At 47.6% G+C, this 24704-nt stretch overlaps 1 protein-coding gene and 1 pseudogene across 1 annotated transcript; both read left to right on the plus strand.

The window, feature by feature from the left end:
* The first annotated feature begins 15518 nt into the window (after positions 1-15518).
* GJB7 (gap junction protein beta 7) lies at positions 15519-24112 on the plus strand. Its single transcript, XM_065911646.1, has 2 exons — positions 15519-15628; positions 22613-24112. Exon 2 carries the CDS (start codon positions 22640-22642, stop codon positions 23480-23482), a length of 843 nt encoding a protein of 280 aa, XP_065767718.1. The 5' UTR covers positions 15519-15628; positions 22613-22639; the 3' UTR covers positions 23483-24112.
* On the plus strand, positions 21328-21953 carry LOC136150842 (large ribosomal subunit protein eL19-like; annotated as a pseudogene).
* Positions 24113-24704: the final 592 nt, after the last annotated feature.

Genomic DNA, 24704 nt, shown 5'->3' on the forward strand with positions numbered 1-24704 from the left:
CTTTGTCAGTTTAATGGATATGCGTACAATGCAAATGATGTGACTAGACAATAGTTCTATTTTATGATGCTTTTAAGAAATTACTTTGAAGAATGATGCTAGTCTTAATGCAGCTTTTATAATCCTGTTTTAAAATAGCATCATCAATATTTAATAATATTTAACAGAAGATCTGATATTTGCTAGGGTTAGGAGATTTTATATTTGATGGGATTAACTGCATAAAACAAAGTTTCATCCACGTGAAAACTGGTTCAAGTTTACAAAAGATGTCTGTTTTACTTAGAAGTTCCCAAAGTGTGCGCCAGGGACAATACTTGTGGTCTGTGAGCCCTTTCAAGGGAATCTCATATGTGCTGGTGAATTTTTTTTCAGGCAAGAATTAATAGTTAATTTGTAAGGTGTAATAGAAATCATATTAACTTATTACTATGATGTTAATATGGTGTTTTGTCAAAGGCAGGGTTTGTTTTATTGCTGCTGTAATTTTTGTAAAATAAATTCTGGCTTCTTTTCCCTAGCATCAATCCAAGTCAAAGTAGTTGATATAATTAATGTGGGTTCAGCATACAATTATTATTTTCAGCTGCAAATAACTGAAAGTAACTCAAGTGTGAAAGGATCTGTATTACCTCATGTAATTAAGGACAGGGACGGTACTTGTTTGGGGAACAATGAGACATGGCACATCCATATACGCCAACAGGGCTCTCTTGCCTCATTTCTCTGCGTGCTCCTTACATACGCTCACTCCACGTCTTGGAGAGGGTTCCTCACGTTAAGGTTCATCCAAGCAGAAAGGGAGCTTTCCTAACCTATATATCAAATCTCATAACAGAGCTCTGGCTGGCTTTCATGACTTTTGGGGAATGTACCGTTTTTCAGGACAAATTGCGGTGGACAGGAGGAAGGGATCCCATGGCTGGCCCAGCCTGGGTCAAGCTCATATCATCACACCTCTGAGATTTAGGATGGGGTGGAGGTACTGCTGCTGCTGCTAAGTCACGCCAGTCGTGTCCGACTCTGAGCGACCCCATAGACGGCAGCTCACCGGGCTCCCGTCCCTGGGATTCTCCAGAGAAGAACTCCGGGGTGGGTTGCCATTGCCTTCTCCGGCAGAGGTACTAGGAAGACAAAACCAGCAGATTTCCACCGTACCAGGAGCCCTGCTTTCTGGTCCAGGTTACACAGAACTCCTGAGACGCGGCAGCCGGCGGGGCCACGGAGCAGAACTTTTCCACCAGGGCGTCACAGCCACGTCCTCACGGTGGTGAGGCGAGGCGTCCTTCTTAGGGTGCGAGACGGGCCAGAGTGAGAGAAACGGGGGGCCTGGTGCTGAACACGCGCGAGACTCCCGAGGGACCTGAGAAAAAGAGTCAGCACCGGTCACGGCACAGTTTCTTTCTTTATTGTCTTCTCCTTTCTTCCTCACGTAAGCTCCATGAAGACGTGAATGTGGAGTCCTAGTCCGAGGCTACAGCTGTGAGACCTGCCACGAAGGCCGCAGAACCGGAGCCCAGAAGCACGGGCATCTCCAGAACCGAATAAGCCCCTTTGCAACCAAGGCCGAGAGGCCCCCGATCGTCACCAGCAAGCTCCCTGAGTCCGTATCAGGCAAAACGCCCGCCTCGGTGCCCACCTTATAGCACCCTGACCAATCACCTGATGCCAGCCGCCAGCAGGAAACGTCTCTGTCTTGAGGCTATAAAATTGCCTGCTGCTGCAAAGTCACCACCAGCCCATCAAGTGTTGGCTTTCCCAGTTCTGTCAGAAGTCAGCCCGCTGTGTTTGCAGCACCCACATTACCTCTGCTGTTTACTCCTAATAAGCTCACTCCCCTCTGAAATGCTCTGTGTCTGGAAATTCTTTTCCAACCTGCACTAGGATTGCCATGACAATGAACACACCGGGAAAGCTCCATGGAGCTTCTACAAGGAGTTGCGTGAAGGCTCTATATTTTGCTTATAGGTGTATTTCCAGACATGAAGGGCTCCAGAAATAGCCACTGAAGGGACGTTAAGTGGACTAGGGAAGTGGTGAGGAGGAGGTTCCATGATGAAGAATCGCCATCCAACCCACTGCGCTGTGCCTCTGAACCGTGAGGACCACCTTCCCAGAATGGGCTGCCAGTGGGATATTGTGAAAGCGGGCCTAGTGCAGGAGGGCGGAGCTGCTGGGACGGGCCTGCAGGCCCACAGTTGTGAAAGCAGCTTCGAAATGGAGTTGGTACTGCTGAGAGAACTCTCTCAGACGGAGCCAGGAGGCCACCGGGAACGTGCGACTTGACGCGCGTCTCAGCCTGGATGGAACCTGGCTTTTGATCACTTACCATCTAAAGCAGGTGTCCAGAGAATCTGCCCAGTGTTGCAGAAACTCAGATACCTGTTGGATTTCCCTAAAATAACTGGTGACGGCCTATCCCTTAAGGACAAATATTTCCTTCCTTAGACTTGCCTGGTGGCTCAGTGGAAAAGAATTCACCTGGCAGTGCAGGAGACGCAGATTTGATCCCTGGTCTGGGAAGATGCCTCATGCTGCAGAGCAGCCAACCCCTGTGCCTCAGCTACTGAGCCTGTGCGCTGGAGCCGGGGAGCTGCCCTACTAAGCGCATGCGCTGCAGCTACTGAAGCCCGCGTGCTCCAGAACCCACGCTCCCCAACAAGAGAAGCTACCACAACGAGAAGCCTGAGGACCACAGCGAGAGCGCAGCTCCCACTCGGAGAAACGAGAGGAGAGCCAGGCGGCAACAAAGACCCAGCACAGCCAAAACCGACTGACTAATGACAGTTTTAAAGGTTTCCTTCCTTGCACCAAAGTCAGTCATAATTATTGAACAATCATGGCTTTTACCTTTATACGTGTCTGACTCTCTTCCCCAGAAGAGGCTTTCATTTGGTTTTACCTGCATCTGTCTCCCAAATTGTAATTTTTAAGACCCCTCCAAAAGCTCTTTGTTCCTTGCAGCCTTGATACTGATTATTGTTGGACATCAATTCTGTGACTGCCTACAATAGCAACCAAGGCTGCAGAACCTTCTCTCAACTGAGGCACAGAAGTTTCATTCCTTTATCAATCTGCTCCCATCATTGGATAAAAACACAAACACATCCCCAAGCCCACCCTTCTTACTCTTCCACCCTTGCACAAACCCAATTTCCCAAACTAGGGGGAGCCCCCTGAGATAGAGAGGGGCCCATGCAAGGCTTTGCGACCTGCCTGTTTAACTAGCCACGCCCTTGGGTGGGGAGATCCTGAGGTTTACAGGCAGGACAAATATGCCAGTGAAACACCAGTATCAATGTTCACAAGAGACCTTATTTTTATCTAGATGCTTGAAAAGCTTGGGGACATTTGGGTTGTACTATAAACTATTGTTCTGTACCTATCTTTGAAATAAAGCAAATTTAATGTAGTTTAAAAATGCAGTAAATTTAAGAATTTACCAACATTTAGAGAGTGGTTGCTGAGCCTAACAAATGAGCTCACAAGATGCGTGGTGTTTCTGAAGTCTTGTCAGCTGGTCTGACATCCACATGCCCTCAGCATCTTCCCACATCAAGGGTCTGCAATCTGAGCAAGCGTCAGGCTCACTCAGAGGGCTTGTTAAACACCAGCTGTGAGACCTCAGCCGCTCAGTAGTGTCCGACTCTTTGCCACCCATGCACTGTGGCCCGCCGGGCTCCTCCGTCCAGAGCATTTCCCAGGCAAGAACATTGGGGTGGGTTGCCATTTCCTCCTCTAGGGGATACGCCCAACCCAGGGGTCGAACCTGCTTCAGTCACCTGTGTCTCAGAAAGGAGCTCTGGGTGGGGCCTGGGAAATCCCACTGCAAGTTCCCAGGTGCTTCTGTTCCTCGTCCTCAGACCTCACCTTGGGAACCGCAGACATTCATGGTGGGTCACTTTCCTTCTTCATCCGCCAGGTAAGACATAACTGGTATTTATAATAGAGTTTCTACCCTGGGGAGAGGGATGTGTCATACTTTAACCCATCTTAAGAAATTCCTCTGGAGATTTATATGTCTGACTGGATGAAGCCTCCAGCAAATCAGACAAAATGGCCATTTCAGATGGCGGAGATTTAAATACAGTTGGTGTTGATCCTACATCTGCATGGATTGGGATCAGTGCAAACATAACCAAGTGAGTGGGATAATTTTCTTTGGGGGCAATGACGTTTATCTTGAGAAGATGCTCCTAAGCTTCAAAAACAAAACAGAGATGTGGACCTACCGCATAGTATAGGGAACTATAATCAATGTTTTGTAACAACCTATAAGGGAAAAGAATCTGGATAAATATATGTATGTGTATGTATGTATAAGGGAGTCATTTTGCTGAACACCTGAACTAACACAACATCCCAAATCAACTCTACTTCAATTTAAATAAATAGAGCTTTTAGGAATAGAAACTCTATTCTAATTATTTTTGACTCTATCCTTTTAGGGCATAAAGGAAGTAATTGAGTTACTTCGATGCATAAAATACAACAAAGACCTTTATTGCAATGGTCTTAAAAGAATGTCATGTCCTGGCTTAAACAAATAAGAAAAGTCTCTTTAAGTTCAAATAAGAAAGATTCCCCTTTCTTCTATTTTCTCTGACTTTCTCTCTTTTCTCCTGCTCTTTCTTTAGTGTGAAAACACTTGGAGCTTTTGCTCAAGCCACGTGGAGGTTGTCCCACAGCGGACGTCACACAGGGCACGTTATTCGGGGATCACGGCAGGTGTTTTTACTCACAGGACAGCCGCGACTGTGCTGACCCAGGCGACCTGGTGACGAGCTCACTGCTCTTCTGCACTATCGGCAGCATTGATGCTGTTAGAATCCGCAGTGAAAAGGCAGAGCAGGAGGCCAGCCTCCGTGTGAACGCGAGTAGCGGTTTCCTAAGCTGACCCAGAGGCTCGCTCTATTTCCGCTTTTGTTTGTTTGTGTTAATTAATTTTTACTGGAGAGCAGGTGCTTTACAATGTCGGTTTCTGCCGTACAGCAAAACGAATCGGCCGTGTCTGCTCGGTTGCGACCCCGTGGACTGTAGCCCGCCAGGCTCCTCTGGTCGTGGGATTTTCCAGGCAAGAATACTAGAGGGAGTTGCCATTTCCTTCCCGAGGAGACCTTCCCAACCCAGGGGTCAAACCTGCATCTCCTGCGTCTCCTGCGCTGGCAGGGGGGGTCTTCACCACGGCGCCACCTGGGGAGAGCCCCTTCATTTTGGACTTCCTCCTCACTCAGGGCACCACGGCACGTTAGGCTGAGTTCCCGAGTCTATGCAGTGTGCTCTCATTAGTTCTCTCCTTTATACGCAGCATCAGTAATGCATACATGTCACCCCCGCCCTCCCAGTTCATCCCACGGCCCCTTCCCTGGTTGGCAGCCATGCACTTATTCTGGACCTCTCTGCCTGTTTCTGCACCGTAAATAGGACCATCGACACTGTTTTCCCAGATTCCACATGTATGTGTCAATATACCGTATTTGGGGCTCTTTTCTTACCAACTTCACTCTGACATTCTCTGGGTCCACCCACGTCTCTACAAATGATCCAACTTCTGTCTTAGATCAATCAGACTCTACCACTCACTCCAGGCAACCAAGAATGTCTGTCTTTCTTCAAACCACGCAGATGTATTCTGCAGCCTATTACCAAACTTACACACATTTAGAGAGAGCTCCCAGAGTCTAACAGATCCTCATGAACATCATATTGTACAATGTTTGTTTGTTTGCAGAAAGCATGCAGAGCTTTGATCAATACAATTGAGTGGGCAGGCAGAGAAAGAGCGCTCTGCCATTAGTGCCTGGGTGCCTGATGGAATAAAGCCAAGTGACATAGGCACGGAATAACAGAAAGCATGTGGATCAAGGCAGAGTAACAGAATTGTGTACTTACGAGGAATTATTTCCTTTTATTCAGATTTTCTTTAATATTGTTGGTATACTTATTTTCAATAGCAGTAATTTAATATAAACTGGTGATAGAACTTAGACCTTTCTTTTACTCACTTCTATTCTTTCTTCCCTGGTGGCTCAGGGGTAAAGAATCCACCTGCCAATGCAGGAGATCTGGGTCTGATCTCCAGGTTGGGAAGATCCCCTGGAGAAGGAAATGGCAACCCCACTCCAGTGCTCTTGCCTGGAAAATCCCACGGACAGAGAAGCCTGGTGGGCTGCAGTCCATGGGGTTGCAAAGAGTCAGACACGATGAGTGACTGAGCACACACTTATGGTGCAAGAATTTAGACTTTTCCTTTATTCACCTCTATTTTTTAAATAATCTTCTTGTTTAATTAAAAGAAAGTATACAAATCCTAAGTGAACAGCTTGATGGATCCTTATCAAGAGTACAAACTCAAGTGACCACCACTTGAGTTAGGAGCTAGGATATCTCAGAATATCCCATAAGGGCATCTCAGAACCCCATCACACCTCCTCTCGAGTCACTATCCAGCCCCTTCTTTGGTAACTGCTATTTTGATTTTTATCACCATGTACTAATCTGTTAAACATTTATGTTTTTAAAATTCATTCATATGATGGACTTAGTCTGTTATTTATTTCTATTGCTACACAGTATTGCATTGTCCTGAGAAGTGAGATTTCCTGCCTCAGCATGAACTTAACTAATGGGACTGATTGCTGAGACCACCCAGTGTCAATATAACAAGGAAGATACAATAGCAGATCAATAAATTATGTTACTATTTATATCAGGAAATTTTTTGCTAACCAATTAATAAGTGAACAGTTTTTCTGTCTAGGTAAACAACTCACTTACCAAGACAATGGTTTTATTTCTTGAAAACTCACCTGCGGAATGTCACTTTGCTATGACCACCACTCCTAATACACGGTTTCATGAACTTGACACAATCCTAATCAGTTCCCTATCTTGAAAGACCTGCCATTAATATTGTGAGCCCAGAATTCCAAACCCTAAAAACACCCTTCCCTAATTCCTGCATTACAAAGACTCTGTAAGCTTTGCTTGATCAGCAGTTTTTCCTGGCAGTCTTTGTGAGGAGGTTGAAAATATGAATACATCACAGTTCATGTACCCATCCTTATGCTGATGGACATTTGGGTATTTTCGGTTTGAGACTGTTATGAACATTAGTGTATTTTGATGCACATACATACACACTTGGCATCAGAATCCCTGAGTCATCAGTGAGTGTACGTTCAATTTTACTGCATTTAATAGTTTCCAAAGCGATTGCACCAGCTGATACTTCACTGGCAGTGTGTGAGAGTTTCAGTGCTGCACACTTCCACCGGTGTGTTAACGCCTTCCGTCCTCAATCTCGGCCATTCTGGTGTGTGTGTGGTGGGACTCCTGGCAAACTCTTCTCCCTTCTGTACAGTGCCTGACACAGGTCATTACAGATGCTGGGCCTTCTCAGGCTTTCCAATAGCCTAGAGATGCTAACAGTCTCTGAGGTTGCTGTGAAGCTTTGGCCCGGGGTGCCATAGTGTTAATTCTGTGTATACCCAGATGCAGGCTGGGTGTAAAATTAACTGTGTGGAGAGTTGGACCATAAACAAGGCTGAGCACCAAAAAACTGATGCTTTTGAACTGTGGTATTGGAGAAGACTCTTGAGAATCCTTTGGACTGCAAGGAGATCAAACCAGTCAATCCTAAAGGAAATCAACCCTGAATATTCATCAGAAGGGCTGATGTTAAAGTTGAAACTCCAATACTTTGGCCACCTCATATGAAGAGTTGACTTATTGGAAAAGACCCTGATGCTGGGAAAGACTGAGGGCAAGAGGAGAAGGGGGCAACAGGAGATGAGGTGGTTGGATGGTATCACTGACTCCACGGACATGAGTTTGAGCAAATTCCAGGAGGTAGTGAAGGACAGGGAAGCCTGAGTCCACGGGGTCACAAAGAATCCAGCATGATTTAGTGACTGAACAACAACAAATTATACCACAGGGAGCAAAAGGTAAGCATACCTAGGCGTCAAAACTCAGAGGAGCGTATGGCCGTGTTACGTCCATGTGAACTTTACAAAACACCATCTGCTGAAATGTTTCGGCAACACGTGGAGTGGCCAAGCCACAGGCTTCAAGCCCTGAATGGAATTTCAGGTGTGTGCTTCTCATCTGAATCACACACACACAAAAGTCTCTGGTAATTTTTAATCTGGATGTGGTTTTGTTTTTATTTTTGCCCATCGATTGCATGGAAAAAACCAATACCTCCTACTTTTAACTTATTGAGATCCCCTTTCATATGGGAATCTCAAATTGTTTCAGCTGTGACTCATTAGTCACCTTTTCAACCATAAATTTAACTTTTATCAAATGCCTCTGACAGGTCAGACGTTGTTACCCAATACCTGCACGCTGTTGCCGGATGATGGAGCTTTAATGCCGGATGATGGAGCTGACTCCCAGGAACATAATGACGCTGCAGTCACAGTGAGTATCGCAGCCACCCTGCCGTGGGGGACACTCACTCGTGTATTTATCTATTTATATTTCACAGTATTAATCTCCAAGGTACATTTACAGACTTCCTTAGACTTTTCTATACACAGTGGGGTTTTCTTGCCTGTACCTGTGTCTCCCATCTAGAATTTAGCTATCAAAATAGCATTATTTTTTGGAAGGGTGGTGAGGTATGCGAGGATTAAATGAGGAAGCATTTGACACAAGTTGGTGAAGATATAAATCTCTAGTTTGTTCTCCAATATCTGCATTAACATTTACATATACACAAAGCCATGCATATTATTGTTTTTCTTAAAGAAAATTCAAAAAATAAAAGGAGAAAAATGAAAACCTGGATCTAAATGTTTTCTGATACTGCATACTTGTTTCCTTAAGCAGAGGTGGGTAAAATAGGGCCTTCTAACTGTAGACTTGACAACTAGAAAAATCAAGTGGAGGGATTTCCCTGGTGGTCCAGTGACCAAGACTCCCCACTCCTAACACAGGGGGCCTGGGTTTGATCCCTGGTCAGGGAACTAGATAACACATGCCACAGTGAAGAGTGAAGATCCCACCTGCTGCAACAAGACCCAACACAGCCAATATATTATATATATAAAGAAAACTCAACCAGAGCTAAAGGCATATGCATTGATTAACTCAGAGCCCACTCAAACCCAGAAAAATTTGAAAGCCTGGTGCCTGGGGAATACGTGACTTCCTTTTACTTAGGAAAAACAGTATCTCAAACAGGAAGGCAACATCTCCTGGCTATGGAAAATGCTTAGAAAATACCGGGGTGCTTTCAGTGACCTGGGGGGAGATGTGGTTTCTGAGCTGCATCTCTGCTGATGACTGCCTGGTGTGGGGCCAGCCCATTGTGCCCCTGGATCCAGAAGGGGCTGATTTAGGAGGAGTTACAATCAGGAGAGAGCTGCCCTGGTGGCTGACACGGTGAAGAATCTGCCCGCAATGCAGAAGACCCAAGTGTGACTGCTGGGTCAGGAAGACCCCCTGGAGGAGGGCATGGCCACCCACTCCACTGCTCTCGCCTGGAGGACCCCACGGACAGAGGAGCCTGGTGGGCTAGCCTGTGGAGTGGCAGAGTCAGACATGACCGAGCAACTGACACACAGTCAGGAAATGATGCTCATATTTGCATTTGAAAAGTGCTGAAAACTCACTTTAGATACAGAAATGTGACCTTTCCAACCCCTCAGATATTGTGTACCCACAAGGCATTTTCCTCAGTCCTTTCCTACATCAGTCAGAAGTTGAATGAATCACCAATGGAGCCAGAACAAGAGGCAGTGGGTCAGGATACAGAGCCCTTTGGCTCATTCTTGCCAGAACCTGAAGCCTAGGAAGCACTCTTCATCAACCATCAACCATCACTCTCATCAACCGTCACTGAGACATGCATGGGGAGGGGGAGACAAATTAGGAGTGTGGGATCAACATGCTGTCTCTCCCTTTAGTGGCTAAGTCGTGTCCGACTCCTGCAACCGCATAGACTGTAGCCCGCCAGGCTCCTCTGTCCATGGGATTCTCCAGGCAAGAATACTGGAGTGAGTTGCCATTTCCTTCTCCAGAGTATCTTCTTGACCCAGGAATCAAACCCAGATTTCCTGCATTGCAGGCAGATTCTTTACCAACTGAGCTATGAATGAAAGTGAAAGTGAAGTCACTCAGTCGTGTCCGATTCTTTGTGACCCCATGGACTGTAGCCTGCCAGGCTCCTCCACCCATGGGATTCTCCAAGCGAGAATATTGGAGAGGGTTGCCATTCCCTTCTCCAGGGGGTCTTCCCGACCCAGGGATCAAATCCGGGTCTCCCGAATCATAGGCAGCCGCTTTACCGTCTGAGCCTCCAGGGAAGCCCTAGTACTATGAACACTATTGTATAAAACAGATAAGCACGAGGATCTCCTCTATAGCTCAGGGAACTCTAAGCAAGGGTCTGTAATAACCTAAAAGGGAAAGAATCTGACGACCACGTATGTATGACTGAGCAATGTGCTCTACACCTGAAACTAACACAGTATTGTGATTCAACTGTGCTCCAGTAAATAAATAAATGAGAAATATTTATTGTGTTCCTGGAGTCATTCTAAATGCTAAAAATCTTCCATGAGCTCCTGACATAACTGAGGATTGCCATGCTAGAAAGAGACAAGTAGGGACTTTCCTAAGACTCTGTCTCCACTGCTGGAGACACGGGTTCACTCCCTGATTGGGGAACTAACAGCTTGTATTATAAGAATGAAATTAGACGCAACTTTCTCTCTGAGTTCACCCATGTGTATATCCACATGTACCCCCTTTCCTCCTAAGAAATACTTTGTTTCACTCAAAAAAAAACAAAACAAACAAGAATGAAATTAGAACACTCCGACACCATACACAAAAACAAACTCCTAATGGATGAAAGACCGAAATGCAAGGCCGCATGCTATAGAATTCTTAGAGGAAAACAGGCAGAACACTCTCTGACACCAACTGCAGCAATATCTTTTTTGACCCACCTCTTAAAGTAATAAAAATAGAAAAAATGAACAAATGGGACCTAATTAAACCCAAAAGCTTTTGTCCAGCAAGGGGAACCATAAACAAAATGAAAAAACAACCTATAGAATGGAAGAAAATATGTGCAAAGAGATGGACAAGGGATAGATCTCCCAAATATACAAACAGCTCATGCAGCTCAATAACAAACAAAAAATACACTCAAAAAGTGGGCAGAAGATCTAAACAGACGTTTCTCCAAAGAAGACATGCAGATGGCCAACAAACACATGAAAAGATGCTCAACATCCCTGATTATTAGAGAAATGCAAATCAAAACTACAATGAAGTATCCCCTCACACCCGGCAGAATGACCATCATCAATCTACAATCAATAAAAGCTGGAGAGGGTGTGGAGAAAAAAGAACCCTATACACTGTTGGTGGGACTGTAAACTGGTGCAGCCACAATGGAGAACAGCGTGGAGGCTCCTTAAAAAGCCACAAATGACCTGTTTGGGAAAAGCATCTGTGAACTTGTTTGGAAATCAGTGATTCTTAGAAGGTGGCTGCTCTCAGCCTACAGATCCTGCATTTCAGTTTCCCGCCTCCAGCGAACCCTTCTCAATTCAGACTGGCCCCCAGAATCCAAACTGGCTCTGGCTAGTCTATTCTATTACGTTTGGTCTGAATTCAGCGGGTTTTTTGTACACAGACTCCCTCAGTTTGTCTCAAGTCTGAAGTCAAGGGGAGACTCTGTCAGCAACCAAGGACTTCTGTTCAGCCCTGAGTGGCATGTTTTTCCTCTAATTTCAGGGTTTGTCCCTAAACTTTTGCTCCTAAGTGTATAGATTTTTAACTGTTGGGTACCTTGTGCAGTGTTAAATACATTGCACCCTTAAAGCTGTACATCCATTTTATATTTATTTCAAAAATCTGAGCACATGGCTAGCAGATACTTGAATTCATTGTTGGTGAAATTTAAATGTTAATAAAATAGCATGTTCCCCTCACCAAAAAAATATCTAGAAGTAGAGCTACGATATGATCCAGCATATGGATCTCCTAGGCATATACCTGGAGAAAACCGTAATTTGAAAAGACCCATGACACCCCAGATTCATTGCAGCACTGTCTGCAAGAGCCAGGACAGGGAAGCAACCCAAATGTCCATTGACAGAGTACTGGATAAAGACGACGGGGCACATATTACCATAAAAAGCATGAGGTAATGTTGTTTGCAGCTACAGGGATGGGCCTGAGAGAAGCCAGTCAGGGAAGGACAAATATGGCATGATATCATCTGCATGTGATATCTAAACAAATGGTACAAATGAACTTATTTACAAAACAGGAACAGAGTTATAGAGGTAGAAAATAATCTTATGGCTACCAGGAGAGACGGGGCAGGGATAAACCGGGAGATGGCAATTAACATATATGCACTATTATATATAAAATTTTGAGCATTCCTTTACTAGCGTGTGAGATGAGTGCAGTTGTGCGGTAGTTTGAGCATTCTTGGGCATTGCCTTTCTTTGGGATTGGAATGAAAACTGACTTTTTCCAGTCCTGTGGCCACTGCTGAGTTTTCCAAATAATATAGATAACTAATAAGGATCTACTGTATAGCACAAGGAACTCATTGTTCTGTTATGATCTATGTGGGAAAGAATCTAAAACAGAGTGAATATATGTGTATATAACTGCTTCACTTTGCTGCCCAGAAGAAAGTAACAGAACACTAAGCCAGCTATACTCAAGGGGCGGTGGGGAAAGAAAGAGGTGCTTTTTCATGTAAGTACCTTGTGTTCACAGATAGTACTGGAGAGCAATTGTTCCGAGGCGTGGAGGCACGTTCTCCCCATATGTAGTTTGCTGGCCAGGGCAAAATGTAGTTTTTTTGCTTTTCGAGTCTCTGCATATTTCTCTATTTCTGGTCCCATTTCTTAAATTTACTTTTTAATTGGAGTATGACTGCTTTACAATGCCGTGTTGGTTTCTGCCGCACAAAAACGTGAATCATCTGGCCCCATTTTTCTTGTCAGGAAATCTCGCAACTCTAAAGTCAGCATTGCTTTCAGTGAACAAAGATAACAACAGCTACTATTTATTGAGGAGTTATTATTTTATTTAAGCACTATAAGAAAACCAAAGAAGGGAATGCCTTTCCCATTTTGCAAACACAGACACTGAGGCTCAGATAATTCAAGCACCCGGAGTAAGTTCACAAAGTTTGAAAAACAGGTCTGGAATTCCGACCTTTGTATATCAGAACTCAGGTCTACGGGATCTCTACCTCTGCAAAAAAAAAAAAAAGAAAAATTATTAATAGAGAACTGACACAAATTCTGGTAAGTCAGTCCCTTGAACTTTGCCTCTCTAGACTAAATACACGCCTTCAATCCATCTTTTTAAGATTTATTTAGAGACACCCTGTCCACTGGCCACTGTCTTCGAGACCTACTTGAGTTCATCGAAGGCCTTCCTGGGGCCAGAAAAGGCGCAGTGCTCCATCTGTGTCTAAAGTGAGCTGGAAGGATTCCTGACCTCCCTCGGAGGAGACGCTCTGCTGGGAAACGATCAAGGCTGAGTTCAGAGCACAGCCCTCTGCGTGAGGGTTCCCACACACAGGAGAGCCTAGCCCTGCATCACCACCGCCGTGATGTGAACACAGACCTTGGCTTCATACGGCTCCTCGTTCAACACACGTCCGTGCCCTTTCTGAGCACAGAATACCCGAGCAGGTCTTCCTGCAGCCTCGACCCCCGTGCAGTCCCCCCAGGGGGACGCGCTGGACGCTCGACGGCTCTGGCGTGCTCTGCTCCGGGACCGCTCCTGCTGAGATCCTGCAGGGCCGCAGTCTCACGCCGAGGGGGAAACAGACGACGAGGCAAACGGCCTTCATTCATTCTCTCTCCAGCTGCGGCTCTTTTACCTCTCCCCACCCTTACATGTCGGACTCTAAAATGATGGTATTTTCCCCACAACATGCCACTCCTTTTTCAGTTCTTATTATGTTTGTTACTTCTAAACAGAGAAAAAAAAGGAGGGTGGGAGAATTAAATCTCTGGCAAAAGCGTGAAAACATGAGCGTGATTGAGAGTGTCGGTTCAGCAGAGCAAACCCATGCGCTCTTCTCTACGACCTCTCCTGATGGCCCCGTCCCAGCAATTTCTGCCTCCCCGGGCTCACGTTACATGACCCTTGAGGACAGGGACCTTCGTCTAGAAAATCACAGCTCTACCACGCTAGAGCATCACAGGCTACCTTTGTTTGGGGTCGTGATAACATTATCCGAAGGCTGGGATCTTCTAAATCATTGGTGCTGGAGCCTTCAGCAAGGCCCCCGGGAGGTTACCCTGACAACACGCCACGTCGGTCCCACCATGCCCGGGAGCAGGTGTCTGAGTACACCAGGGAGTGTGTTAAGGAAAGGGTGACGCTTGGTAAGCGCTCATTACGAGCAGAGTGGAAGCTGAAAGGAATGGCCACATCCGGAAGCAGACTTTGGGACCGTGTCATGACAGGAACCATGGACGGGAGAGCCTGTGGCCACAGTCGGGCGCGACTGCGGGAGCTGAGCAGGCCAAGCCTTTGGGTCACCTCTGTGGGGTCCCAGGGTCTCCCCGTGAAAGCGAAACCCAATCCAACAAAATTTGCAGTAGGCCTGGAAAAGGTTTATCCGGTAATACAATTCACAGTGTAAATCAATGTTTTTTCAAAGTAAACTGCACTTCTAATTTTGGATTAAATGTGTGAACGTATGGAATAATTTTGCAGGTCATGCACGTTAAGAGCAGTTAAGAGAGAACTGAAATCCACATGGTCTGTAGAAGGGCTGCCACAGGGCGGAGGTCTCGGACGTGGGTTTCCTGCCTAGCTCCTCTCTACACTTTATACCCGGGCTCTGGCTCGCTGTGATTCTGTTTTTCTCATCTATTCAATTTCATGACATCTAATGTCATTTCTAACTGTGAAAATTCTGTTTCTAAGCTATTCTTATTCCAAGAGAGAGGGATTTCATTTTCACTTCTGCACGTCTTTAATTTTAGCTGAACTCATGCCTAGAAATGGCTCCATAAAAAGATAAAATACTTTCTCTCATCCATTTATATACATAGAAAATGTCTATTATCAATGCTCCCTGGGTTTAGAAAAGTGATTTTTACTATGCCTTTTAACTTTCTGGATTTCTAAGATTGGAACCCATGATGTGAAGTTAAAATAAGCTCATTAAAGATAGATTGACTTATTCTTTTGCTTAGTTTTTTTCCTGTCAATGTCTTCTGATAAATAACCTTGGGAAATCATTTAAAGAGATGAAACACCCTCTCCCATTGTTCCGGCCTCTTTGTGTAGATGATGACAAGGTTTTTAAAAAGGCATGTTCAATAAACCGTGTGTACGTGAACAGCTTTGAATTCGTTTTTCAGTTTCAATTCTCTTTTAACGTTTACTGTAAACAGCAGAGACACAAGAATTCTCATCAAAGTTACGAGCCAAAACAAACGATCAGGTTACACCTGTTCAGCTCACACTGCCTTGGAAACCACTAGACTCCATTTTCCTCAGCTGAAAACACCATTCCCTCTCAGGGAAATAATATAATCAACTCATGGTTTTTAAATTGAATGAGCAACTGGACCGGATTTCTTCTTAATCTTCACATCTGTGTCAAGAGGTAAGTTAAGCTTATTTCTCCTATGGTGAGATTTGTTTATTTAATGGGAAGATAAGCCACTTATGGCAATTGAGTAGTCATTCCTCTTTCCCTTTAGGAAGGAATCCTAATTACTGTATTTCAAACGGAGACAACCCGCTCGCAGTTTTGTGTCGAATCACAGGTGCCTTTTCTGGATGAGCTGCTTCTTAGTAAAGCTGCTCATTTGGGATGTGGAGGTGACAAGGGTTTTGGGAGGCTCTGGCCGGGGCAGAAGCCTGGCCTGAGAATGGGACGTTGGCTGCTCTAAGTGGGGAGATGGGGGCACGGAGGCCGAGCCCGGGACCTTTCGGCGGCCTGTTCTGTGTGGGCTGAGGACAGCCTTTGCACCGTTCCTATGAGGGGATCCTCAAGATGCCAACACGCTCACTCACACAGGAAAGTGAAACACCAGACAGGCGCTGTGTCCGGACACGCGTCAGCCTGGGCGGTCGCCTTCGCCTCAGCGCCGCTCGCAGCCGCTCACTGTTGACACGTCTTTCGTATACTGGGATCGACGGGTACAAAAAATAAAATTCATCTTCAGACTTACAAGGCTAATCTTCGGACTTACAGCCTCCAAATATACATGTTTCTATGTCTGCACCTCGTCTTAGCTCCCCGACCGGGGACTGAGCACAGAATCTTGGCCCCTGGGCCATCAGGGACGGCCGGGACGTGCGAGATGCGGGCGGCTGTGTTTACCAGCGGGGGACCAAGACAGTAAATCAACTAGAGTTGAGTGGACAGAAGACACCACTTGGCCTGACATGAGGCTGCTCCTCAGTGCGAGGATGAGGCTCTGACTGCAGGGTCCTCGCGGCGGGCCTGCCCCGCGCCGGCCGGCCAGGCCTGGCCGCCTCTCCCTCCGCTGGCCCGTTGCCGCCACCAGCTCCCGGGTCCCCGGGCCCTCCCTGCGGCTCGCCGTGGCCCTCTGCCGAGGACAGCCCATCCTGTGCCTTGCTCACAGGCCTAGGTGACTAAAGTTCTGCACCCTCGTTCCAAGCTTTAAAGCCCACTTTAAAGACCAGAGGTCAACAAGCACTTGCTGCAAAAGGCCCGAGGGTTAACACCGTGGGTTTTGAGCGATGTCATCTCGGTCGCGACTACTCAAGCGTGCTGTTTTGGCGACGAAAGCGCCCAACGACAGTAAATGAATGGGCATGACTGTGTCCCAAAACTTTATTTACAAAAGAGGTGGCGGACTGGATTTGGCCAGAAGGCTTTGTAGTCTGCCAAACACTGGTAACTATGAGTGCCGAAATCCTGGGGCAGCCTGTGTTATGAGCTGGTTGTCCAGTGTTGCTTCCGTTTGATTGTTTCAAGATCCTAGACCAAAAGCACACACATGCATACACTTCTCACACACCCTTGTGAATCTAACAACAGGCCTTCAGGGGCCACAGGTCTTGAGCTGAGAAAATCTCTGGGGGATTTTTTCCAAGCAGGCATCTCTAAAAATGAAAATGCTTTATATTCAAACAAGGGATTGTCAGGAGGTCCTATGGGCCTCAGAGGTGGAAAGAGGCCCTTGAGACGAACTTTTCTTTAGGGGTTAAATGATTTGTGTGCAAAGTGGGACAGAAACCAGCTGCAGGCGGAACTGGAGACTTGTCCTGCAGGATCTAATTTCTGCTGCTGGATTTCCACCTGATTGTTGGGAGGCGTAGACAAGCCTCCTCCCTCTGTCTCGTTTCTTCATCACTGCCCTGAGGGTCCCACTGTACACTGCCAACTACAGAGGATGGGGCGGGGGGCAGACGAGATGCTGTGAGATGCTTTGGAAATAGTCGAGCCCTACCCAAGGACAATAACATCCAAGGTGTTATCATCACTGGGAAGGGAAAGCTGGGCACGGAGGATGATGATGTCGTCCCTGGTCGTGACGGAGCAGGTCTCTGGCTTCCCGCAGGGCCAGGGCTTCTTGAACAGTGCCCAGAGAGGGCACTTGGCTTGTTGTTGCCTGAACCACACAAGCCTCCTGTGTGGGAAGCTGCCAGCATGGCAAAGGCTCATCCTGCAATAAGAGGAGGACAGGGAGGCTGGTACTCAGGCCCAATGTTCAGAAGTTCGGGTGTATGGTTAGTTCACCCCAAGCGGAGTCATCTTTAAGGGACTCATCCACATTAACCAATTCCTGGGAGGCCTGATTTATAAAGTGCCTCTCCAGGGACTGGAACTCTTGTGTCTAATCTCAGGAAAATGTCTTTGGACAGCTTAAGGAGTCTCGGCAAGGACATGACCACCCAGAAGGTCACTTGGAGTGGTGAGACCCACGGTGGTGATGGACGCTCGCTCCAGGACGCAGAGGTGCCGGATGCGTCGGCCCTCCTTGCTCTGCCGGGCGGTCAGAGGGACTCATTTGTTGAAGCTAAGACTTGCACGTGTTCTTAGCAGCTCTCACTCCAGGATGTCATGTTTTTATGGAGGGTTGTGATTCCATTAATTTTTCTTTTCTTTTTTTAAAATCTCATTTTTTTTATTTTTAAAAAAAGATTTAGGATTTTGTAAGAAACTACTATTATTTTTTTTAATCAGTCAAGTACTACAGTAATGGGATAAATAAGATTTTTTAAAATTCAATGTTTATATACATACTTATTAAAAATGACTAAATTAGGAGACATTAAGTAACGCTGATACGCATCGGGAAGGGGTTAGGTGAGTAAAGGCACTTCATTTCATCACAAGAAATAAAGAGCAGAGTCGGAAGTTAATGACCCAGCAAAGCTCTAGGTCTTGTGGCAGTTCTCCTAGCTCCAGAGGGTCGTCATGGTGGAAACTTCTTTATGGTACTTGGCTGAAATAAACAGATGCAATTAGAAATTTTTACTCAGTGACCTCAGCGTATCATTAAAAATAGGAAGCACTCTTTCAGTAAGTCCAGTGTGTGAGGAGGGAAGGAGCAAAATTCTAAAATGGTTTGGTGATACTGGAAATCCTATTGACATATTAAAGATTAAAAAAAAAAGTAAACAAGGTGAATCGTTTTGTCTGGATGAATCAGTTAGTGGAATCTTAGAACAGCTGGTGGAGGATTTTGAGTTTCATGGTTTTGGCAACCCACTCCAGTGTTCTTGCCTGGAGAATCCCCTAACCCTAACCCATGGACAGAGGAGCCTGGGGTGCTGAGGTCCACAGGGTCACAAAGAGTAGGACACGACTGAAACGACTTCACACGCGTCTACGCACGGTTTCAGCGCTTACTTTTAGGCCATCAATCCATTCTGAGTTAATTTTTTTAATGGCATGAGAAAGTGATCCAACTTCATTCTTTCACATGTGGAAATCTGATTGTTCTCGAACCTTCTCACTCTCACTTTTAATTGAGATCAAATGTTTGGGGGAAATTTCTAATTTCCAAAATTATTCCTTATATTAGAATACTGAACATTTCACTTTTAAAAAATATTGGAGCTTTCCAAACTAAATTCCTGTGCAGTAAACTGCTGCTTCTTAAGGGAAAGGAGAAAGTCACAGGATAATTTGTACATTAGAGATGGTCAGTGGAAACTCTTCAAAAATTGGGAGCAATACTTAGTGATTTAAGAAAAGGGATAAATTAAAGACCCTTTTTAAAATTAAGGAGATGATCTACATTATTAAGAGATTAAAATGTTGAGCTGATGACTTCGCAGCTTTCAAGTGCTCAAAAGGGCTACTGGCAGATTCCTGTTACCCACATTCATAGGAACAGAACCAGAGGGGAAAAACGCATTTACCTTGCAATTGGAAAGACTTCACTTTGACATCAATAAAAGGTTTTCAAAGGCAAAACTAAAAGCCATGATGATGCTTACTGACTACCTAACGGGTGTCAGTGTTTTCAGCCCCATGGGGGAAGCACTGTCAGCATCAGAGATGAACTTGGACTTGAACCCAAGGGGTCCAACGCTGTGCCCAGACTCTTATCCACGTGCAAAAGCACCCCCGTTAAAAGCGGGTGTTAGAACACCCCTCCCTCCTGAGAAAACTTGCCTTTCTACCAGCAGAGAGATTCAAAATAGGATGGACACTGGTCAGATGAAATTCATAATCCTGGCACTTTTGATGGCATCAGTCTTCTGACCCTACTTAAACACTGGTCACTTTCCTACTACTTTTCTTTTGGAAAAACAGGAAGATAATCTCTTAACCTTTATCCCTTCTCCAAAATGTCCAACAGGCCACTTTTAAACGTTTTGCAACATTACATGAACATCCTCCTGAGTAATATGGACAAATGCCCAGTGACATATGTCATAGGAAACATAATATCCCCCTTTCTCCTTTTTAATCTTTGAGGCTTTGTTTAATAATTCATGGAGATGTTAACCTTTCAGGTGGATTTGAGAATCCTTTTTATTTAATGCAATTTTGTTTGTGTTCTGAAGCCAAGGATACTGAAGTGTTTTATTCCCTGATGAATAGGGCATTGTGTACCTGTGTCTTTGTTTCTTCTGAAAACACGTCTTCACCTTCGTTCGTCTCGTCGGGGCTCTAGCAGGTGGGCTGGTTACATATTGTTCCCTCTGGAAGAGACCATGTGATGTGCTCTGGTTGGAATGTTGTCACAACATCCCCATTTTCTTAAGCCCCTGGTTTCCCTTATGTCATCATTTCCATGATACTCCTTTGGCTGAGTCTACAGAGAAAGCAAGAAGTATCTCATCTTTATAATTGGAGATAGAACCTGAAGTGGCAAGATTTTCACCTGAGAAATAATGCAGTATCTTAGTAGCAGACCTGGAGCTCCAGTCCATATATTTTGATTGTGGTAGACAGTTAAGACCAATGGTTTTTGGTGTTTTTTTTTCGGTGCACTGTGTGACATGCAGGATCTTGGCTCTGCAACCAGGGACTGAAGCCATGCCCTCGGCAGTGGAAGCACTGAGTCCTAACCGCTGGTCTGCTGCGGAAGTGCCAAGAGTAACGGTTTTCAGCTGGAGAGGTTTTTGTGTCCCTAGTGTACGTGTGGAAATGTCCGGAGACACTTTGGTCATCGCAAACGGGGTGGGAGGTGATGCTACTGGTACAAAGCTGGTCGAGGCCCAGGCGGCTGCTGACAGTCTGCACCCACGGGACGGACGCCGGAGCAGACTCACCCGGCCTCAGTGTCAGCGGGGACGGACGAGGGGCCCCATCCTAGAGTGGCGGAGGCTGGGCTTGAAGCCTGCTCGGCCTGCATCTGGTGAGCTTGGGAGACGGCTTTACTTTTCAGAGTCTGCCTTCTCACCTGGAAACACACCACCACCACCACAGACCGCCACGCCGCGCCTTCGCAGCGTGGCTGTCAGAGGCCACCTGCGGGGGCTGAACCAGGGCGCGCTGAGCGCACCGCGGGCCGACGGATGACAGGGCGCAGGCCTAGGGCGCGGGGAGCAGAGCGCGCACGAGGCCGGGCCAGCGGGGTGCCCGCTCCCCGGCGGCGTCCACAGGGCCGAGAGGGGAGCGAGAGGGCCGCGCAGGCGGCCGGTGGCTAGGCGGGGAGGGACAGGAGCCGGGGTTCAGGCGCAGCTGCCCGTGAGACGGGAGGGCAACGAGCGCTGCCTGCCCCCGACTCTACCCAGCGCCCTGCAGCCACACACAGTGGAAAACAGCCTGCAGAAACAGACCGCGGAAGCCCTTTGCCGTGTACCCGAAGCCAAGGCCGTGCTTGAAATCTGCGCTGCGGCCTCCCTTTCGCCGCCGCGGCCGCGAGCATGCCCAGGCTTCAGCAGAGGCTGGCTCCAGCGTCTCCGCTGTGGCAGAAAGAAGGCCTGGGGGGACCCCCGAGACGCATGAGGTCGCCAGCGCCAAGTCCCGCCAGCAGTCCGGAAGCCGATCAGAGATGGCTGATCACCCGGAGCCTGGGCCTGCCCGCTCCCGGCTCGATGCCGGAAACCACCTCGGCTCGCGGAAGGGCAGGCGTGCGGGTGTAGGTAAGCGGAAGGGCACCGCCGGTGCTGCAATGCCCGAGAAGGCAACCTGGTGAGGAGGATGAGACTTCCGCGCCGGCTGCTCAGGGGAGACCGAGGATCTCAGAAGACTGACCGCCGCATGTATCACAGCCTGTACCTGAAGGGGAAGGCTAACGTGCTCAAAAACAAGCGGATTCTCATGGAACATAGCCACACGCGGAAGGCAGATAAGGCTCGAAAGAAGCTTTTGGCGGACCAGGCTGAGGCCCAGAGGTCTAAGACCAAGGAAGCCCGAAAGCGCCGGGAAGAGCGGCTCCAGGCCAAGGAGGAGGAAACCATCAAGACTCTGTCCAAGGAGGAAGAGACCAAGAAATAAAGTTCTCCCCTCTTCTCTGTACATAGTGGCCTCGGCAATTGCATAGATCACTCATTCAATAAGAGACAAGCCTTTATCTGCCTAAAAAAGGTAAAAAATAAATAAATAAATCTACGCTGTGTGCTGTGCTTAGAGTCACACCAGGCTCTTCTGTCCGTGAGGATTCTCCAGGTAAGAATACTGGCATGGATGGCCATGCCCACCTCCAGGGGATCTTCCCAACCCAGGGATAAACCCCATCTCCTGCACTGCAGGCAGATTCTTTACTGTCTGAGCCACCAGGGAAGCCCAAACCTACTGTACTTAAAAAAAAAAAAAATTATAAAAAGGGAGAGAGAAGATGGCATGTGAGAGGTATCTGAAGGTACCCAGGTCACCTAAGGGGTCACATCTAACTCTTTCCAGCTCAGCCACAGAGCCCAACCACCCTGAGAGAGAAGCCATGAATTAGAAGGATTTGTTTGGAGATGGGGTATTATTCTGGGTGACCAAACAAATTCCAAATCAAACTGGGTATAGCGTCATTGATGTCCTGTAGACCAGCTGTGTCATCTCCTTGTATGAAAGCAAGCGTATCCTATGGGATGCTTAGACAGCCTCAATATCCAGGGTTGTAAACATGTAAAACCTCCATAGCCGACAGGTAAGGCAGCAGAAACGATCAGTGGAATAGAGGTAAATGAATCATGAGGGGACTGTTTTCTTTTGCAGAATCTTGCCTTCTTGGGAACCTCAGCCATGAGTTGGATGCTCCTCAGAGACCTCTTGAGAGGAGTAAATACATACTCCGCGGGGCCTGGGCGGGTCTGGCTGGCCGTCCTGTTCGTCTTCCGCTTGCTGGTCTACCTGGTGGCGGCGGGGCAGGTGTGGAAAGAGGAGCGGAGAGAGTTTGAGTGCAACGTCAGACAGCCCGGCTGTGCAAGCGTGTGTTTTGACTACTTCTTCCCCATCTCCCAGGTCAGACTCTGGGCCTTACAACTGATCCTGGTCTCCGCACCGTCACTGCTGGTGGTTCTGCACGCAGCCTATCTCCAGGGCAGGGAGAAACAGCACAGGAGGAAGCTCTGCGTCAGCCCAGGCGCCGTGGGCGCGGGCCTGTGGTGTCCCCACCTGGTCAGCCTCGTGGTCGAAACGGGCCTTGAAATCGGCTTCCTGGCTTTATTCTACAAGCTGTACGGCGGCTTCCGTGCCCCCCGCCTTCTGAAGTGCGGTCTGAGGCCCTGCCCCAGTGCTGTGGACTGCTTCGTCTCCAAACCCACGGAGAAGACCGTCTTCACCCTCTTCCTGGTCGGGGCCTCATGCCTGTGCGTCGTGTTGAATGTCACTGAACTGAGCTTTTTGGTCCTCAGGTGTTTCATTAAGTGCTGCCTCCAAAAGCACTCCACGAGACTGCCGTCCTCCGCGTGCGAGCGCCGCAAGCTCAGGCCTGTGGCGGGTGCTGGGCCAGGGGCCCCGGCCCTGCTCCGGAGACACTCCTCAGAGCCGGCCACCAGCAGAGCCCGGGGAGGAGAGGCCACGCTCCTCTGCGACACACGAGGCCTGCCCGAGGCAAAGCCCGCGCCTCCCTCACGCAGGACCTAGGCTCCCTTGGAAAACAGAGTGTCCCCTCGAATGTCATTTGGGAGGAATTCTCAAAGATTTTCATGCCCGACTGTATATACTAGACAGAGGTCTCACTGTTTGGTTGTAGGGTTCATGAGGCCACGTGAGTTGTGTTTGAATAGTTAACTGCAAATTAGTGTGAAGAAATCCAGCAACATTCTTCTCAGCGCTTAGATCTATCAACTAGAAAACATAAAAAGTGACACTTCTGCCCAACGTGACGGCCTCCAAGAACGGCAGAGGCCCTGGCCATCTTTCCCAAGTTGCAGCCAAGGCCCCGGGCACTCAGCCTCACCTACTCTCTGCAGAAAGCCTGATGAGCGGGGAGCAGCAGCCGAGCCAGGAGCCCACAGGAGCACATTCGGTGAGAAGGTCAGTCCGAGCGAACAGCCACAGGGTCTAGGACACTTCGCAGTGTAGGCATCTCTGGACAGAAGAGGACTCGGGGAAAGGGGTGGAGAAGGCAATGGCACCCACTCCAGTACTCTTGCCTAGAGAATCCCATGGACGGAGGAGCCTGGCGGGCTGCAGCCCATGGGGTTGCTAAGAGTCGGACACGACTGAGTGACTTTACTTTCACTTTTCACTTTTATGCATTGGAGAAGGAAATGACAACCCACTCCAGTGTTCATGCCTGGAGAATCCCAGGGACGGGGGAGCTTGGTGGACTGCCGTCTATGGGATCGCACGGAGTTGGACACGACTAAATTGACTTAGCAGCAGCAGCAGCAGCAGGGGAAAGGGCAGAGAGCCATCATTTATCGGTCTCCAGCTTCCCAGGCGGCTCTGGCGGTAAAGAAGTCGCCTGCCAATGCAGGAGACCCGGGTTTGATCCCTGGGTGGGGAAGATCCCCTGGAGAAGGAAATGGCAACCCACTCCAGTATTCTTCCCTGGAGAATCCCATGGGCAGAGGAGCCGGGCGGGCTGCAGCCCATGGGGTTGTGAAGAGTTGGACACGCCTGAGTACGCACGCAAGGCAAGGCACTTAAATACAAACATTCCTGCGGACAGTCCACTACAGCCTGAACTAGCAGACATCCGCAAGGGGCGCAGAGTCACGAGGGAGACAGGTCCCACAGGGATGGGGAGCGGGGCCCAGAAGGAAAATACGCCCACCTGATAATCTCTGAACGCTTGTCTTAAACCATAGAACACTGAACAATTTTGTACATTTTCCACATCTACAGGCAGGAATTCACA

Source organism: Muntiacus reevesi, chromosome 19 (assembly GCF_963930625.1).
Source record: "Muntiacus reevesi chromosome 19, mMunRee1.1, whole genome shotgun sequence".
Lineage (NCBI taxonomy): Eukaryota > Metazoa > Chordata > Mammalia > Artiodactyla > Cervidae > Muntiacus > Muntiacus reevesi.

What these genes read in the sequence shown, in the direction of transcription:
- GJB7 (XM_065911646.1), top strand. Translation starts at nt 22,640, where the DNA reads ATGAGTTGGATGCTCCTCAGAGACCTCTTGAGAGGAGTAAATACATAC.